This window comes from Harpegnathos saltator, unplaced genomic scaffold (genome assembly GCF_003227715.2).
Source record: "Harpegnathos saltator strain DR-91 unplaced genomic scaffold, Hsal_v8.6 scaffold810, whole genome shotgun sequence".
NCBI classification, from domain to species: Eukaryota; Metazoa; Arthropoda; class Insecta; order Hymenoptera; family Formicidae; genus Harpegnathos; species Harpegnathos saltator.
Window position 1 is genome coordinate 736,591 of NW_020230661.1, and position 18,600 is coordinate 755,190.

General features: G+C 47.9%; 1 protein-coding gene across 3 annotated transcripts in view; it reads left to right on the top strand.

The window, feature by feature from the left end:
• LOC105191682 (serine-rich adhesin for platelets) overlaps window positions 1-18,600 on the top strand; it is a 30,927-nt gene that overhangs the window by 7,918 nt on the left and 4,409 nt on the right. For 2 of the 3 annotated variants that reach the window (XM_011155240.3, XM_025306906.1), the window contains 5 exons: window positions 8,786-8,971; window positions 9,525-9,902; window positions 11,150-11,475; window positions 12,444-16,302; window positions 17,118-17,378. In XM_011155240.3, coding sequence (XP_011153542.2) covers window positions 8,786-8,971; window positions 9,525-9,902; window positions 11,150-11,475; window positions 12,444-16,302; window positions 17,118-17,378 — 5,010 coding nt within the window. Of the gene's footprint in view, window positions 1-5,620; window positions 6,619-8,785; window positions 8,972-9,524; window positions 9,903-11,149; window positions 11,476-12,443; window positions 16,303-17,117; window positions 17,379-18,600 lie in introns of those variants that run through there. The other variant, XM_019845316.2, reaches the window with a different exon arrangement.

The following is an 18,600-nucleotide window of genomic DNA, read 5'->3' on the forward strand; positions in this document are numbered from 1 at the left end:
TGTTTAACAGATCGTCAGTCCGGATGTTTCTCTTTTCATTTCTTTTCTTCCCTCCTTTCGTCCCGTCCCGCGTGTCGGACACTCCGGCGAGCGAATTCGCAGCGCGTCAACACGCGAGAAAAAGGCGCGCGCGCGGTGCGAAGAACGCAGAGCTGCCGCTCGGATAAATCCGCAATGTGGATTCGGAGCAAGGAGGACCACGACGAAACGGTAACGGGTAGTCCATAAATAATTGATGAGGAGGCACGGAGCTACGCTCGCCGCCGATTTGTAATTGTAATCTCGCGAGATGCATGCCCAGTTAAGCAAAGTAATTATGGGCAGGTTTCGTTATCGGGACACGCGCGCGATCTCCACGGGAGACGGCGAGGCGCGACCGCGTCTCATTTTTGCCCCTTCGGGCATTCCATTACTCTCGTTAACGTTTAATCTTCGTTACCGCGAACGACGTGCTCAATATCTTACGAAAGACTCCGCGAACGATATACGTTTACCCGTTCCGTGTGGAATAAGTGAATAGGATAGGATAATGGTGTCGATAGATCGAAATGGCCGACTACTCGGATGGTCTCTTGGACACTTTTCCACGCGTACCCGGGCGCTCAGACACGTCATACAAAAGTAATACAAAAGAAAAAGAGTAATTTCAGAACAACAGCGGAATCATTTAAATTTTTAAGGATTTTATTCTTATATATCTAGCCTCAAGAGGATTCCTCTAAGATTAAGAGAAAAATATTACAAACACATTATTCTTATAGTTAGAGGGATTACATGTTATACGAGTACGTATAATGCAAATCTGATTTATATTTAATATATAAGTTTCCTCATACACAGATTATTTGATCTCTTCTTAAGAGGATTATTATTTATTCTTATTGGTTCTTCATTCTTACTGGTTACACTGGTTAACCCATTAACGCTCAAAAATCCTAAAATATTAGTCTTACTTTGCAACTGTATTTTATGTAGAGAAATTATATTATATAAGGTTGGAATAGCATTTCCTTATGTTTTCCGGCATCAGAATTCGTTTAGATTCACAATAAAATCCAATATGGCGGAATTTTTGGAAAAAAGTCGTGAAAAATCAACAATTTTATTTTTCATAAGCTTGATTTCGTGTCAAAAACTTGTTACTTTGATACAGAGAGACAAGTGTCACATCTTGTCTCAAATCACATCTTGTTGAACTTTCAAGGTATGCATAGGTGAAAATGTTAATTCAAGATGGCTGCCTCAAAATGGCGATTTGAGCGAAAAAAACTTAGAAAATAATGTATTTTTAGAATAACTTCGCAAAATACTAGTATTGAGCATCAATTTAGTATCCAGGGTACTGATTTTAGGATATTTGCCGACAACTAATTCGATATTAGAGAATTTCAAAATGGTGGATCCAAGATGGCGACTAAAAGGCACGAGTAATCGTGAAAATTTCCAGATTTTTATGAATTTTCTTCTATTTTCATATTCATGGATTATTTTCGAGATGTACATACGCGCATATACAGTGGGTGGGTAATTATAAACTTACAAACTTTATGAAAAACATAAAAAACAACGGACGAGAAAAAATAGAAATCGACTACGTAAAGTTTTGAGAAAAGTTGCTAAATAAATGAGAGAATAAACGCTCAGTGGGCATGCGTTGTGGGCATCGCAGGCATGCTACTCCGCACGGCTTGGGCCGGATTGGCAGGCAACAACAGCGGACCGGCGCGCGCCGTTGTTGCCTGTCAATCCGGTCCAAGCTGTGTGGAGTAGCAGGCCTGCGATTCCCACCACTGCCCACTTATGATTTTATTCCCTCATTTATTTAGCAATTTTTCTCAAAACTTTACGGAGTCGATTCCAATTTTTTCCCGTCCGTTGTACTTATCTCAATGTTTTTTATGTTTTTTATAAAGTTTGTAAGTTTATAATTACCCACCCACTGTATATATGCGTATGTAAATCTCGAAAATAATTCATGAATATAAAAATAATAGAAGAAAATTCATGAAAATCTGGAAATTTTCACGATTATTCGTGCCTTTTAGTCCGCCATCTTGGATCCGCCATTTTGAAATTGTCTAATATAAATTAGTTGTCAGCAAATATCCCAAAATCAGTACCCTGGATACTAAATTGATGCTAAATACTAGGATTTTGCGAAGTTATTCTAAAAATACATTATGTTTTAAGTTTTTTTCGCTCAAACCGTCATTTTGAAGCAGCCATCTTGAATTCACATTTTCACATTTTCACTAATGCATACCTTGAAAGTTCAATATTTCTGAGACAAGATGTGACACTTGTCTCTCTGTATCAAAGTAACGTTTTTGACACGAAATCAAACTTATGAAAAATAAAATTGTCGATTTTTCACGACTTTTTTCCAAAAATTTCGCCATATTGGATTTTATTGTGAATCTAAACGAATTCTGATGCCGGAATCTTGTAGAACGACCCCAAAAACTTAAGGAAATGCTATTTCAACCTTATATAATATAATTTCTCTACATAAAATACAGTTGCAAAGTAAGGCTAATATTGTAGGGCTTTTGGGCGTTAATGGGTTAATTTGAAAAATTATTATAATGTATATATAGCGAAAAATAACACATATATATAGATGTATTTATGGCTTCAGTTCTACGGTAAGTAAGCACGAGTGAAATAAGATCATCATAATAAATAAATTTCCAATCAGTTTGTCATGGCTACAAAGATGTTCATCATAACCAATTGTATGAAACATAGTTAAAAGAAAGAATATACTATTCAACTTCTTGCAATGGATTATAAACTATATTTGACGACATATAGAGATAAATTATCTTTGTTATGTTACAGCAACACACATATCTTTTTTGAAAAGCATTCAAAAATATTCGCACAGGGTTATTTTTTTGTTCATATTTGGAGATAGAGTATGATTGAACAAAAGAAGCCGACATATTCAAATCAACATATTCCTCTACATATAAGAGGAAAGTTGATTGATATAAAAGGAAATCCTCTTGAAATAAGAGGAAAACAGAATAATATCGAATAAATTTTAAATAAATGGTTCACTTTAATCGCTTTATCGAAAGAGGAATCCTTTTTCTGTAAAAATGTTTCGCTTAAAATATAAGACTATGGGAAAGATCACTTTACAAATAAAATACTTTTCTAGAGTATAATTATTATTGCGATTTTTTATCTCTAGTATTTGAATATTCGGCTATCTTTATTATTGTCTTTTATGCGATTTTATATATATATATATTTATATTTCACATTGTGGATACTCTACAAGCCCCCAATCGTTGGTTCGTCAACAAACTTGCGAATGTCTTATTTCTTATGGGATATAGTCAATGAAAGAAAGATTACAACATTTTTGCCACAAGGATCTTCACTCTCACAGTGCATTCCAGTGGTATCCAGTGAAGAAATGTAAATGTATGATCAAAAAACAGATGTTTCTGTTCGATATGAACATATCGCGAGAATTATTGGAAAAGAATACAATTAATATCGGACAATATATGGGCAATTAATATTTATAGTAAGCTTTCATAAGCCAGATTACATCATCATTATTTTCATTTTGGGTAGACAGAGAGAATTTGTGTGTGCACGTGTGTGTGTTTTCAAACGCCAAGCTAATAACCGCAAATTTGAGCATCGGCCAGATATTATTCGACCTCTATCGACGGCATTAATTCTGCCGCTTATCCCGATTTCATTGATCAAACCGCTTATGCGCCAGCATATATTTGTCGTGTCGATTCACGTAAAACCGCCTTGCGGGGTGTAAATCGCGCTTACAGTCGAATTCGTCAGGACATCAGACAGCGCCCCGACGCGACGCGGCGCCGTCGCCGGCGAAGTGATCGAATGCGAAAATGCGGACACACTCGCGCACGGTTGCACGCAAAAATTCAGTCCCCGAGCGAAATGCAAAGTTCAAGGTTCCCGCCGAGCGTCGCCGGTCGTGCGAATGATTGCTTCTCGGTCTGTCGAGCAGCGTAATTCGCGAGGAATAACCTGCGGCCCGACATTTACGCGCGTCTCTCTCGTCGCTCACGAACAATAAATTTTGAATCCGCCGTAGCCTCGTTTCCAATGTGGCTGCCGTGGCATCGGTGGCGATCGCGACGGCATCGCACGCAGGAGGGATCGATACCTCGCGGGCCGCTCGCGGGTGACAGGCAGATGTATAAATAGGTAATTCCCAAATAACACGCAGACTGTGTGTGCTCTCGCGCGAAGTCAAACACGAGCGACGAGAACGATCGAAAACGGCCGGTCGAAAATTGCTCGCTCGGATTCACCGTCGGAAGAAATTCGGGATTCGTTGTTAAGCCGGCGAAAGAGAGGAATGATGAAGCTTCCTGTTAAAGGACGCTCTGTGCTTGCTGTTTCTTTTCGCCTCTTAACGGGACGGAAACCAGAACGCGTTTATCGTCCGCGGAGACGGCGGGGGTGCAATTTTGCGCGGAAGGCGGAAAGGCCGGTATCAAAGGAGCGGAAGAAACGCGAGCACCAGTTGATGTTTTCTCTCTCTTCTTCTTCTTCTTTTTCTTTCTTTCTTTTTTTTATTTGAAATAATAGGACACGGCGGCAATATCGTGAAGTTGATGGGTGGCACGCGAACGGTCTGCCTCGCAAAACGGCGAGCACCGCAACGATTTTTCTCAGAAGCGTATTCTCGACGCGGCACAACGGGTGCGCCGCCGCTGTTATTAAAGTCGAAACAGGACGCGGCGTATAAAAATGTTTTTATAGTCCCCGAACAACGCGCTCGAGTTATCAGGTGACCTTAATTTCCAGGGCCGTGCGAGCACGCCCCTCCCGTCGAATGCAATTAGAATTTTTACCAAGACGGCCAATTCCTCGAGGCCCGGCTGTCTCTCTGCGCGGCGCGATAAAGTTCGCGTTGTTGACGTAAATTGATATTAACTCGTCGAAACGGCCAATCTCCCACGTCGACGAACGGGCTTCTATGAAAGCAACAAGGAAGTAATAAATCTTGATAAACCAAACTGCCAAACGTACTACGACTCGTTTATATCAATTTCCAGGATCACTCCCCCCCATTACTCTTTCCAACCTTGAACTTTGCACTCCGGTCGAAATTTCCAGGTAGCATCGATCGGCACGCCCGGTACTTTCCTCTCTGCGTCCGGTATGTTCCCCGGCCCCGAATAAATGTATCTCAAGTACGTGAGGTATGACGTCGCGAAATCAAGCGGAGTGCCTTTTTACTTATCGGCAATTTGCGACTTGGCCGAAAGAGTAAACTCGGAACGGCCATCGCTCGCGCGGAAGCGAAGGCGAGGGGAGTCGCGCGCGCGCGCGCGTGTGTGTGTGTGTGTGTGTACGTGAGCGAAGGAACTATGGTTAAGCTGTTGAAGCGAATCGATATAAATCGACACTTGGGGCTCAGTCACGTGCGCGCCTTTTTTTTGATCGGCCACCCGCTAACTGTCATCGCAAGTCGCAAGGGTAGAAACACGAGAGAGAGAGAGAGAGAGAGGGGGAGAGAGAGAGAGAGAGAGAGAGACGGACATGCGCGATACTCTTCGGCTGCTCGCTCGCACACTGTAGCTGCTAACAACGCAGTTGTGATGGCAACATTCGTGCTGCCGCAGGCTGTACTACAATGTGCCCGTCGGCCGGTGATTGTGAAATCGTCCGGCCTCGGCTGCCAAACGTGGCTTTCGGAATTAATCATCTCGCGATTAACCGCGCTCAATCGGCCGTAGGAACGTTAAACTGCATTTATAGGAACCGCCGCGACGCGGCGTCCGTATTGTTGACATTGCACGTCGCCGTTGCCGCGGCAAATTAAATCGCGCGATTACCGAAGGGGACGACATCGCGTCTCTGTGACGACAAATCGCCAAGTGGACGTTTCTGTGACCCAGCCAGCTGGTGGCGTCAAATACGAGAGCGTCAAAGACTGGATCGGTTAAAAGTTCGTCAAAATACGAAGGACCTGCGCGGAGGAGCCGACGTGGATAAACATTTTTCTCCTGTCGTTGCTCGGAAGACAAGTCTTCCGAGATAATCGTCGGCTTTGACCGCACGAAAGCGCGCGCAGCGGTGCACGCAAATTTGTGAGCGAAAGACCTTGACGAGCAAACTTAATATACGGCAACACTTTAATGACGCTCGAGTCCGCCTGTTGAGCGCGCGAGTCCTCGCGTTCAAAGTTCGAGGAGAAGACTGTGAACTTGACATATCGCGTCACGACCTCTACCTCCACAGGCTGTCGCCGATACAATAAGTAGGCTCGTGCTCGAGATCGCGTCGCTTTTCTCGTTTATCAAAGTCCTCCCGACCTCCGGCTGTTCCGCCCCCATGACATTTTTCGAAAAAGCAATCTCTTATTTAACGAGCGAGGCCAGTAAATAACGACGCGTCGATCGAAAATGTGAACTATGCGCCTGAACGGGAGATGTCGAGGTGACGATCCGCGGACGCTAGAAACGGTGACAAGTCGAGTCAACGGCTCGATCCTGAAGCCCACAAGAGATGCACATCCGGTCGCAACGCTTGGGCGCACGTGGAGTCTTCATGGGCGCGCAGAAGTGGGCGCAGGAGTACGACTCCACGTTCACTAATTTGCACAACATGGTAAAGATTTCGTCGAGTCAATCAGATGTATCTCCTTTCATCGAGACAGATCGCGGCGAGGCGAACGATCGCGGTGAAGGGGGATATTGAAGGGACGAATTTTTTATCGTCCCGTTTTGGCTGTCTGAGAGGCTGAAAATATGATCAAATCGGTCGAGAGATTAACACGCTGATCAACGGTGAATCTCGGCAAAGTTCATTCATAATTGCACATGTGACGATTAACTTGGGACAACCAAGAAAGTTTGTGCCGTGGCCTGATCGATAGAGATAAGTAACAAGTTTCCGCATGTGTCACACATCGGCAAATTCTCTTCTGGTTGAATGAGCTTTCGTTTAAGCATATACGTATAAGCGCACTTTTAATTGATGAAGTGCGCGCATGCGCAGTTTGACGGTGAGAAAATCTACAAACAGCACGGACTTTCTTGGTTAACCTGATATCTCACGATGTTAAAAAATGTTGGCTTACCGAGAGGATAAAATGATCAAGTCGGTAGCGAGAGATTAACATCGAGCGAAAAACACCCTGATCTACCATGAATTTCGTCAAAATTATTTATAATTGCACTCGTGACGATTAACTTGCCGATTGTTAGATAACCAAGAAAGTTTGCGCCGTGAGCGTGATCAATAGACATAAGTAATAAGTTTCCGCAAGTGTCTGTCACACATCGGCAAGTTCTCTGGTAGAATGAGCTTTTGTTTAAGCATACATGAGCGCACTTTTAATTGATGAGGTGCGCGCATGCGCATGCGCAGTTTGACGATTTTAAGAAAATCTAGAAACGGCAGGAAACGCTTTCGCGACTACCTAATATCTCAATCAACCAAGATTTTTCACCTGACCTGACTGATGCTCGATACCAAAGAGAGAACGAGAGAAAGAGAGAGAGAGAGAGAGGGAGGGAGGGGGGAGACACGTGACGCAAGTAGGTGACCGTATCGTTAAAGCGGGTCAACGTCGAACATTTCATAAGAGGCGTCGCGCGCTCGCTTATCGGTGCAGTATATCCCAAAGCGGAAAAGGAGAAACCGCGCGAACGACGGGAGAAACGAGAATGTTGCTTCCTCTATATATGGTCATGTGTGTCAGAGTCGGCGACTTCTCGAGTCCGAGTGCGTGCCTACGCGAGACGCGATTTCAAGCGATATCGCGACCACGCGCGCGCACCCTTCTTGCTCGCCATGATGAGAGAACTCGCAGCGGCGAGACTCCGCGCCGAGTCCGACGAATATAATCCGGCGATATAATCGATCGACGTTTCGTTGTCGTTAGTTAATTACGCCGCCGTTGAACCTCGAATTGGCGTTTGTAGCCGCTGCACGGTTATGCCGGGCCAAAGCGCCCCGATACGGCGGGTTCATTAGGAACGAATCAATTAGTGGCGTAGCTGATTGCCGATGCAGCGATCGGAGCGATATGCGATTAGAAGCCGGCCGCATGATTATTAAACCGCGCTCGATCTTTCACTCGTCCGGCCGAAATTGGATTTGTAGCCTACGAGTGCTACGGTAAACGTAGCGTAATGATAGCCAATTATTCGCCCGCTCCTCCGGATCGATCGGTTGCTTATCCGCTTCCTCTTTTCGTTCCGCCGAGATCTTCGCGTTGCCGGTGGCGGATCGCTGCTGGAGAACTCACCTCGGCGTTTTCACCAGCTAGACTCCGAAACCCTTCGCTAATCGCTCGAGTACAATAGCAGAACATCTTACTCGACATATCGAAAATACCGAAGTACGCATCGATTAATTTAGTCGTCTATAGTCCCCGATAATCGAGCATAGCACCCGGTAGGTAAAGAGAGAGAGAGAGAGAGAGAGAGAGAGAGAGAAGGAGAGCGAGGGACGAACGATCCGCTTTAGCGTAATAACGAGTTTACTAACCTCCTCGCATGTAGGTTAGAGGAGAATCGATGAGGCAGCGCGCGCTATGTGCATATGCATCGCCCTAGCTATAGCCTCGCGATAGTAGAGACTCGTGCGCGCGATAGACCGCACCACCACCGACAACGACGACGACGACGACGACGACGACGACGACGACGACGACGACGAGTCGTTCGCTAGCTAACTCGCATGCGAGCCGACGTTCTAACCGCGCAAACGTCGGCCCGCATTTCTACGCAACATGCTGAAATTCAAAGCGAATTACTCGACGACGCAGGCCCGCTTCCAGCAGAAGCAGCTGCAGGAGAAGGAGCAAAAGCTGCTGCAGCTATACGACCAGCAGCAGCAGAGGGCCTATCAGGTGGTGCAACGCGGCAGCGCCGGCTCCAACGGCTCCAATCATGGCTCCACGATTAAAAGTACCACGACTACGCATATGACCTCAACCTCGCAAGGCGGTAAGGTAAGTGCTTCCGGAAAGTAATCGTTAATAGCATGCATGTATCACCTTATGCGTCAGACATCGAGTGACTGTTCGCTGGCGTACCTGGTGTACTCTACCTTCATTTCTAACGCGTGTCCTTCGTGCGCTCGCGTCAGCAATCTCGAGGACCATCAGAACAAGGCAGTTCTGCGGTGACTAGCGATAACGTTGTTAACCGACAGGTGAAATCTAGCTTCTCTTCTGAATGAAAGTTTTCAGCTAAATGAAACTAACTTTGGTCCGGATGTCTCGATGATGGCGTTTTACCGTTCCACTCAAATATATGATTAATTTTGTATAAAAAGAAGATTGCTTGTAAATGGCCGGTATGAGAGACAAAAGATCTATGCCGTTCGAGTTACGTCAATCCTTGACCTTATCTTTCAACCATCGTTGTTTGTGCGAGCTTTCGCTCTACGATCGATGGAGATCAGTCGCGCGAAGGTGCTAATTCCAACGAAGGCGCGTATGACATTGGCCGGAAAGACTAGCCGAAGAAATGTGTGTGTAATGTACGATCGATTGTCGCAAGGTGAGGCAAATGTTCGACGAAAGGCGGCAGACCACCGTGAAGGGAATCGACAGGAGCTACCCGCTCGAGCCGCTGGAAAACAAGCTGCGAAAGCAAACGACGAACGGCCTGGCGCCGCAGCGAAACGGCAATCTGACGACGACGACGACGACGACGACGGTGAATCGACAGTCCGTCAGCGTGAAACGCGCGGCACGCTCGGACGTCAACAGCAACGTGAACGGCGGCAAGCCTGTCGTTTCTTACCGCGAGGATGTCACTCGCGAGTCATTCGGCCCGTCCGTACACCGTCACGATGACGAGGACGAATTCGGCAGCGAGAACCACGTCACCACGTTCGCCAACGGACATCATCGTCACGATCTTGACGACAATGAGGTGGGTAAGGAGCGGTGTTGGTTTAACGAAACGACCACTTACGCTTGCACTGTAAGAAAGAATCCGTCCAAAACAACTCGAGTCGAGTTGAGTAGAGTCAACTTCGGGGTTGCGAATCAACCTGCCCGACTCCCCTTCTTCCAGCAGAATTTTGGTACTCTTTTTATCTGCCTTTTTATCTGCCGTCTGTGTGAGACAAGTTTCGATGTGTGAATTTAAGTTTAAACTTGAAGAAAATTTTAACTGTCAACTTAAAACATTGAGCTGAAACGAAATGATCGTAAAGGTCGGCCCGATACATTGTCGGTTAGATATAGCGTCTGATTTACTTAACCTTCTAAACGAAGGTAGAATTGCTCCCCTATTATGCGGTAGATCAACCTTCTGTGTGTGTGTGTGTGTGTGAGTGAGCTTGAAGAAACGTCTACGCCGTATGTACATCTACGTCCCTGCTTCGTTAACGTTCTACTATCGACTGGATTGTTCAGCTGAAGGTCTTGCGTCAGACTGCCGAGTCGATTCGATTTTTACTCAAGTTGACTGCAACTCGTAGATGACAACATTCGCCTAACCCTGAGATGTAGTTCTTTAACTTACGACGACGCGTCCGTCTGAGCGAGATCTTTCGTTCTTTCTGTCTAGAGTATATATATATATATATATATATATGTAGGGTGCTAAATTCCAAACGTAACAGATAAAAAATCTCGAAAACTATAAAGCTATTAAAAAAAGCTGAAACAAAATTTAATAATTTTGAAATTTCCAAAGGTCGATAAGTTAACAAAAGTTAGGGCACTATTATAGTAATATATTCTTGATAGTAAATAAAGTAAAAAAGTCTAATACTATTTTTTCTTTTGACGAATAGTTAGCGAGATATCGTGAGTTAAATGTTGAAAAAGTTACCAAGTTTTCCTTAAATATTTCAAAAAATATTATACCAATAAAAAAATGTTTCAGACAACAGTTGTTAAAATTAATTGGTAGAAAAAGAAGATATAATAAAAAACTGGGCTTTCTGTTTTAAAAAATTAAATTGACCTTGAACTGACCTTGAAAATGCTCTCCAAACAAAAAAACTGATAATGCCGTTCTCTTTCCCCTTCGAAATCATGTAACGCGTGTTTTAGCTTCTTCTAATATCTTTCATAGTTTTCGAGATTTTTTACCTGTTACGTTTGAAATTTAGCACCCTGTATATATTTCCGTATCTCTGTTTCAATTAATGTTTATCGACACAACAGGATGAAGCCCTAGACCAAGAGACAATGGAGAGAAATCGCATGATGGCGAAGATCCACCTGATGGGATTCGACGAGAGCCTGAAGCATCGCGTGAGAAACGACTTGGAGAGCGAGCAGTTTCCGGAGTACCTCATGGTGGACGTGCCCGACAAGCTGCCGAAGAGAAACGTCACGAAGAAACTGTCGCAGGCGGAGGCGCGACTCGAGCGATTCAAGAACGCGAACGCAAAGAGGAGCAGCAACAACGCGCCGAAGGCATCGGCCACGACCGGCGCCGCGGTGAAAAGGCGAACGGAGCAGATGTTGCCGGCCAGGTCGAGCTCCAGGTAAGTCGCTTTTCCGCGCCCACGCGGCTTATTGTCGCGAAACGGAATCTCAGCTGAGCAATAAGCTTCACCGTAAAAAAGAAAGAGAAAGGTGCCGCCCGGCAGCAGATGAAACGCGTAGTGTAGCTCGCGTGCATAGAGAGAGAGGGTGGGGGAGAGAGAGAGAGAGAAAGCCCAGCAGTTAATAATGGAAATTTGATCGATCATTGTACGGCCCCAAATAATTGCGAATTTCAATCATCGGCAGCCAGCAACAATCTCGCTAACAATTCGCCGCTGCTTGCCAGAATTAATTCCACGCCACGCAGCGTACTTCGCAACGCAATCGCTGACCACCTCTGACCGTTCACGCACCGGCCCCGAGGAGGCGACCGAGGAAGAACGATATAATACCATGTGTCTCTGTTCTAATAATGTGTCCGTCTAACCCCCCGCCTCATCGCTGCGGAAACTAGAGCGAAAAATTAAAAACACAAAAAAACATAGAAGGAGAGGAAGGACGGTGGACGGCTAATTCGCAGAGTTGGCGACCGCGCAAACCCGCCTACGGAAGAGCGTAATTAATCTCCGATTAATCTGGTGCGCGCGACGCGACGCGACGGAACGACGAAGAGGAAGTTCCGTCCGCCGCCCGAGCGGGCAGCCGAAGGCGCTCGAGGTCGCCCGCGAGCTTGATCATCCCAGGTGTACGTTGACTTTAACCGTAATTCACGCACGGCAGCCACTTAACCAAGCGGGTAGTGCAGAGAGAGAGAGAGAGAGAGAGAGAGAGAGAGAGAGAGAGAGAGCGAGTAACTCGAGCCGCGACACGTCGAGTCGCTAATCGCTAATCGGCTTGGCTCGCTTACGAGCCGAAATAAGAGAGCGACCCTGCAGCAAAAGAACGAACATGCCTTAGCGCGCGTGCCTTAGCGAGCTTGCTTGAAAATCCCCTTTGCATTCGCCCTCACGAGTCTGGCCCTTCCCAGAGGGAGCGAGACCGCCGACGGAACAGCTTCTTCGGGCAGCGCGAGAAGCGGAGCTTGGGAGCGCGCTCGAGGGAATCCCGGCAATGCGAAGGATCCTCCGTCCGCGCCGCCACCGGTGACGGCGAGGACTCGCGCATTCGCTCGGTCACACATCGCCGGCGACGAAGCGGGCCGGACGCGAAGAGAGAGCCCGGACACCGAGACGCTCCGCCGCAGCGATGATCCCCCGCCGAGAGGCTCCCCGGGCAGGTTCGGCAAAGCCCCGGCGGCGGCTTGGAGAAGTTCCTCCGTCGACAATTATTTCAAATCGCTGACGTCCGACGGGAAGATAATCATGAGACGCGGCGCGAACCCGCGCTCCGCGCTCGGCGTCGACCTAAGATCGGCGTCGGGGGACCGGCAGACGCGCCGGGAGACACGCGCCAGCCGAAGCACGAGTAGTCCGGGATTCCTGCGCAGGGAAGGCGAGAGGTCCACGACGAGTATGACGGTCGATCGGGGGGGAGCCAGGGCGCCGACGGTGTCGTCGCTCGCCCGGGAGATATTAACGCGGCGAAGCGGACGAGCCGAAGAGAAGACGAGTACGACGAGCATCGATCGGAAGTACGCGGAGCTGACGCGCGACGAGCGCTCGCCGAGCCCGCAATTTTCCTCGGCAGAATCCAGAAAGTCCGACGCGACGGTGACCATCGGTCGCGAGGAGGTCAACCTCAGACCAACGTCGGCCGACCGACAGACTCGCGCCGACCGAAGTACGAGTCCGGAATTCTTCTGCAGAGAGGACGAACGGTCGGCCACGACCATGACGCTCGACCGAGAAGGATCCACGTCGTCGTACGATCGGGAGACATTAGCGCAGCAAAGCAGGCAGTCCGAAGAGAGTGTCGACCGAAGGTACGCCGAGATTACGCGCCACAAGCGTTCCCCGAGTCTGCCATTTTTCCTCAAAGAGTCCGGGAGATCCAGCGTCGGCCTCAGATCGGCGTCGGCGGATCGGCAGACGCGGGAAACTCGCGCGAGCTCCAGCACTAGCCCGGAATTCTTCTGCAGAGAAGGCGAAAGGTCGGCCACGACCATGATGATCGATCAGAGAGTCAGGGCGCCGACGTTGTCGTCGCGCGCTCGGGAAATGTTAACGAAGCAAAACAGGCGGACGGCAGGAGGCACGATGAGCATCGACCGAAAGTCGTACGCGGAAATCGCGCGCCGAAACGAGCGCTCGCCGAGTCCCCTGAGTCGACTTTTCCCGCGAGAACCCGGAAAAACCGGCGCGACCGTGAGTCGCGTCGGTCGCAAGGATATCAATCTCAGATCGATATCGGCTGACCGAAGTCCCGAGTTCCTCCGCAGAGAAGCCGAGAGATCGGCCACGAGCGTGATGGTCGATCGGGGGGCCGGATTCAATTCATCTCGCGACCGAGACGTATCAACGAAGCAGAACAAGCGAACCGAGGAAGTCATGACGAGCATCGATCGGAAGTACGCCGAGATTACGCGCGACAAGCGCTCCCCGAGTCGGCAATTTTTCCTCAGGGAGTCCGGGAAGTCCGACGCGACGCTGAGCATTGACCGCAAAAATATCAAGCTTAGATCAACGTCGGCCGATCACGCACGGCAAACACGCACGAGCCCAAGTCCAGAATTTTTCCGCAAGGAAGGCGAAAGATCGGCCACGACCATGACGCTCGCCCGGGGAAGATCCACTTCATCTCGCGACCGCGAGACTTCATCAGCGAAGCAAGGTAGGCGAGCCGAAGGAGCCACGACGAGCCTCGATCGAAGGTATGCGGAGATCACGCGCGACAAGCGCTCGCCGAGCTCGCGCTTCTTCTACAACGAGTCCGAAAAATCCGCCGGCGCGACGCTGATCGAACGAAAGTCAAGCTCGACGGAGACCGCTAAGAGTATCCTGAGACGGCGGAGGCACACTTCGGACACTTCCTACAAACCACTCGCGGGACTCTCGTCGCCGCGTAACAAAGGAGCTCGCGCCACGCGAGTCAGACACACTCCGAGTCCTTCGGTGGCCAAAAGCGAGGCGAAGAGAGGCCTGAAGAGAGACGAAGCCTCTCTCAGGGTCGTCAGATCAGACAGTCGTAGATCATCGAAGATCTCGGAGGCCTCCGCGACTTCGGCCAGCTCGATCGTGAGCTTGAAGTACGGCCTGGAGTTCGACAACATCCTGCAATCGGCGGGCCTCGTCCGTAAATTCATGAAGACTCAAAATGGAGGGCAACGTGACAAGGTGCAGCGCCTGTCGCCTTCAAAGCGCGATATCAAGAGTGTGAGCGCACGGACGGGGGTGAGAAACGAGGGTCAAGCGAGGAATCGATACAAAGTTTCCGCGCTCTCGCAGAAGTCGAGGTCGCCGTCTGGCGACAGCAAGGGGAGGGCCACGCCGGAGTACTCGCGCAAGAGCGTCACTCCCACGGAGATCGACGTGGAAATTCAGGAGATCACCATGACCGATCACCGCATGGAACGCTACGAGCCCCGGAAGGAATCGAGCTCGGAGCAATCGAAGAGCAGTCCGACGATCGATTTCTCAAACGTTTCGAGCGCCTCGAGGAAAATAATTCCTCCGACCAAAGGCTACGGTCGGCGGCATGACGTAAAGTCGAAAACCCCAGCGCGACTCTCGCCCTTGAGGAGAGCCACTCGCCGCGGCGCCGACGTCCTGAGGACTTCGTTCTCCCGAAGAGTCGCGGATCAGGAATCTGCATTCAAGTATTCCACGTATACTATCAAGGATAGCAGGCGCAAACGCCAGAGTCTGTTGGCCGCGAAGGAAGGATCATCGCCGGACTCGATCGATGATAAGTCGAAGGACACCGCGAGAGAATTCCCGAAGACGACGCGACGAGAGGACGAGTCCGGGAAAGATATCGAGAGAATGGACTCATTGACCGTCCAGGAGTCGACGTCACGACCAGTCGATTCCGTCACTGGGAGATCCGAGAGCTCGGCCCGAGCGTCGTCAGAGATCTCCTTGCGAACGATGAACGCGCAAACGAAAACTCCCGCCGAGGAGCTGAAAGCTTCGGCAAGATCAACGGCGGACTCCGGAGTAACGAGAACCTCCGCGACCTTAAGATCAACTCTGCGACCTGCAAAGACCGGCAAAGGCGCGAGTAAAGTCGAACACGTCGCGCGTACATGCGATCTTAAAACGACCCTCAGCAAGGTGATTCGTCCTTCCGGAAGAATGACCAAGACCTACCGAAGCTCAGCCGCAAGCGGCAAACCAGTCTCGACGCAGAGGCGATCGCCCACGTGCAAGCGGCAGCTGTTCGAGTCCGACTCGGAGAAGGAAACGCGCAGCGTGCGAACGAGTTGGAATTTCGCGAGAACGCGGAAGAAAGAGACTCACTTCTCCGCAGATGTTCGATCTCGCAGAGACGCAGCGACGACGTCGAAGGTCGTCAAGTCCCTCGGGGGCTTCGACGTAGCGAAGAGGTCCTCACGGAGGCCGGAGGAGACGCCGGTGATCTCCGTGAAACCGCTACGATCCATCGAGGACATTCGGAGGTCGATCGATTGTCACGAACGAAGCGCACTGACCGCTACGAAAAAAAGGTCGAGGTCGGCGATTGCAAGTTGGCGTTCCTCAACGTCGCGAGAGAGTGGCGATGCGAGAAGAACGATCTCCGCGAGCGGCACAGCGAGACGCGTGTCTCCCGAGGACCAGCCCGCGAGATTAACTAAAGTTCAATCCTGTGTCCAATCCAGGATCGCGAAGAGCCCGAGTCCCGACGCGAGGAGCCCGAGGAAGCAGCACGAAACGAACGCGCGAGCGACGCGGGGAAGCGCTCCTTCGTCTCCCTCCAAGAGTCCCGATAATATGCATGTCGCTCCCAGGGTAAGTGTCACTACAGAATTGTGAAGTGATTTTTCGCGATGTGATTTTTGTTACACTTCATTATATCTCACATTATTATTATTATTATTATATTTTATTTGTATCTTTTATTTATCCGACACAATGATATACGCTCCCTGCTTTTATCGATAAAGTGAATAAAGTGCCTTCTGATTAGCTGTAAGGAACTTTTAAAGTTTTTTTTCGACGAAGGAGAATTTAGAACACCGACCATTGTCTTGTTACATTCTGTCAATAGTCGTTGAAATTGAAATTGTTGCGAATGAGACACTCAGATCTGAGTTTAGAGTTAGACGTGACCCTTACGAAAAAAACACTCGAATATTGAGTGTTATAAATTTAAATAAATATATATATATATATATATAGTATATAATAATGTAAATAAATAATAAGTAGTAAATATATAAATAATAATTTAATAAATAATAAATATATATAAATAAATAGATAAATTCAAATAAATTTTAGTGTAAATACTCAATATATGAGTATTTTTTCCGTAAAGGGAGCTTTTCAGTGGAATCACGCTTACAAGCACAATGTGCAGCAACAACGATTCGACTGAAAAGGCCGGATCGTCCAGAGAGTACGTCCAGCGATTGAGTGATCTACTTTTGAAAGGCGGGTGTCATTGAGAGATTTAAAAGTGCACCTGAATCATAACTGATAATTTGATTTGATAATTTGTATTGAACGCAACTGTGCAACTGTTACGTTTTCTGAACGCGGCCATTGTGTCCCTATCCGCTACTCCCATCTCATTGATCGTTCTCATTAATGTGTTCCATTAGCGCGGATCCACGGAGCCGAAGAATCCAGACGCGAGACCCGCGAGAAGGTCGGTTGTCGCGAGAGCCGCGGAATCGATCGGGAATAAAACGACGACCGGAGCGGCGGACACGATCGACGGCGTCGTTCAACGGAACGACTCGTCGCACGAATCGGCCACGAAGAAATCCGACGCCTTTGTGATCGACTTGGACGATCGACCGAAAGAAAGCGACACGACACCCCCGAAGAAGGCGACGTCGATGAGGAGGTCCTCGACCGATGTAAGATAGGTCCTCCTTTCCTTCTTACGGGACTTTTTGTTAAAATGCGAGCGCGTTCCTTCGAGTTATTTCGGTCGTGCGGCTTGAAGGAGAGAGACGCTGGCTCGTCATGGAAGTTTTGTGATCGAACTAGGCATGTTTCATGGGCCTTTCGTGTCAGCTGGCAGTGCGAACGTCGCGCGATGAATAAGCCAGCTCGTTTTGTGTGTTATCGTCACACTCATACACGCAAATCAAATTAAAGTATAAACTCGCGAAATAGAGACAGAATTTTTCTGGAATGCATTGATACCCGTAAACTAAATACAACATCAGCGCTGGGCGTCCCCAATCGATTGAAATTTTAATTGAATCAAATTAAAAAATTAACGTCAAGCGAATCGTGATCACATACAATGATGGCTTCAAATCAATTAATTTGATTTGATTGATTACATCTCTGATTGATAATTAATTTGATCAAATTAAATCGCTCAGACTTTCGTGCACACAAGAGAAGTCAAGAAAATATCCAGACACAAACTGCTCTAATTAACGCAACCTACAAATTTTAACTTAAATGTATATTTTGAATTGAGAAAAGAGAAAAAAAGAAAAAGAAGGGATATCCCAATGAAAAGAAAGAAAATGGAAAATCCCTATCGCGCGATACAGCATGGTATATTATTCAACAAAGCTTCTCTCCGTGCGCCAAGTCTACGGAATATCCCGTTTTTATATTCTCTAAAGCTGAGTTTGCCGAACACGCGATAGTTAACGGCGGATTCACAAAGAAAATCGATCATAAAGCGCAACATTGTTGCGCAATTTGCCTGAAAAATCGCTCGAAGAGCGAATGGATTTAATGGCATGCAGTTTTATCACTAACACATCAGCAGTTTGTTTCGACATTATTGCCGTTTTGAAGTCGAAATAAATCCGTATTTATTCGATCGCATCGTGACGGGTCGGCGGTGAAAAAAAAAAAAAGAAAAAAAACAGGAGCGCAGGAGTAATGCGCTCTGAAGCGCAGCGTCAAAATAAAATGTCGCCTCTCTTTCTCTCGCGTGACGCCAATCCGGCTGGCCAGTTAATCGCGCATGGATTTTCCAGCCTGTTCCCAAATTGAAATTCGCATTGTGCATGCTCAAAAAATCAATCAGTGAACGCCGGCCAGGTATTTGATGCGCAGCCGAATCATATTGCTACACGGTCCCTTCACATGCAGTATAATTTATCTCGC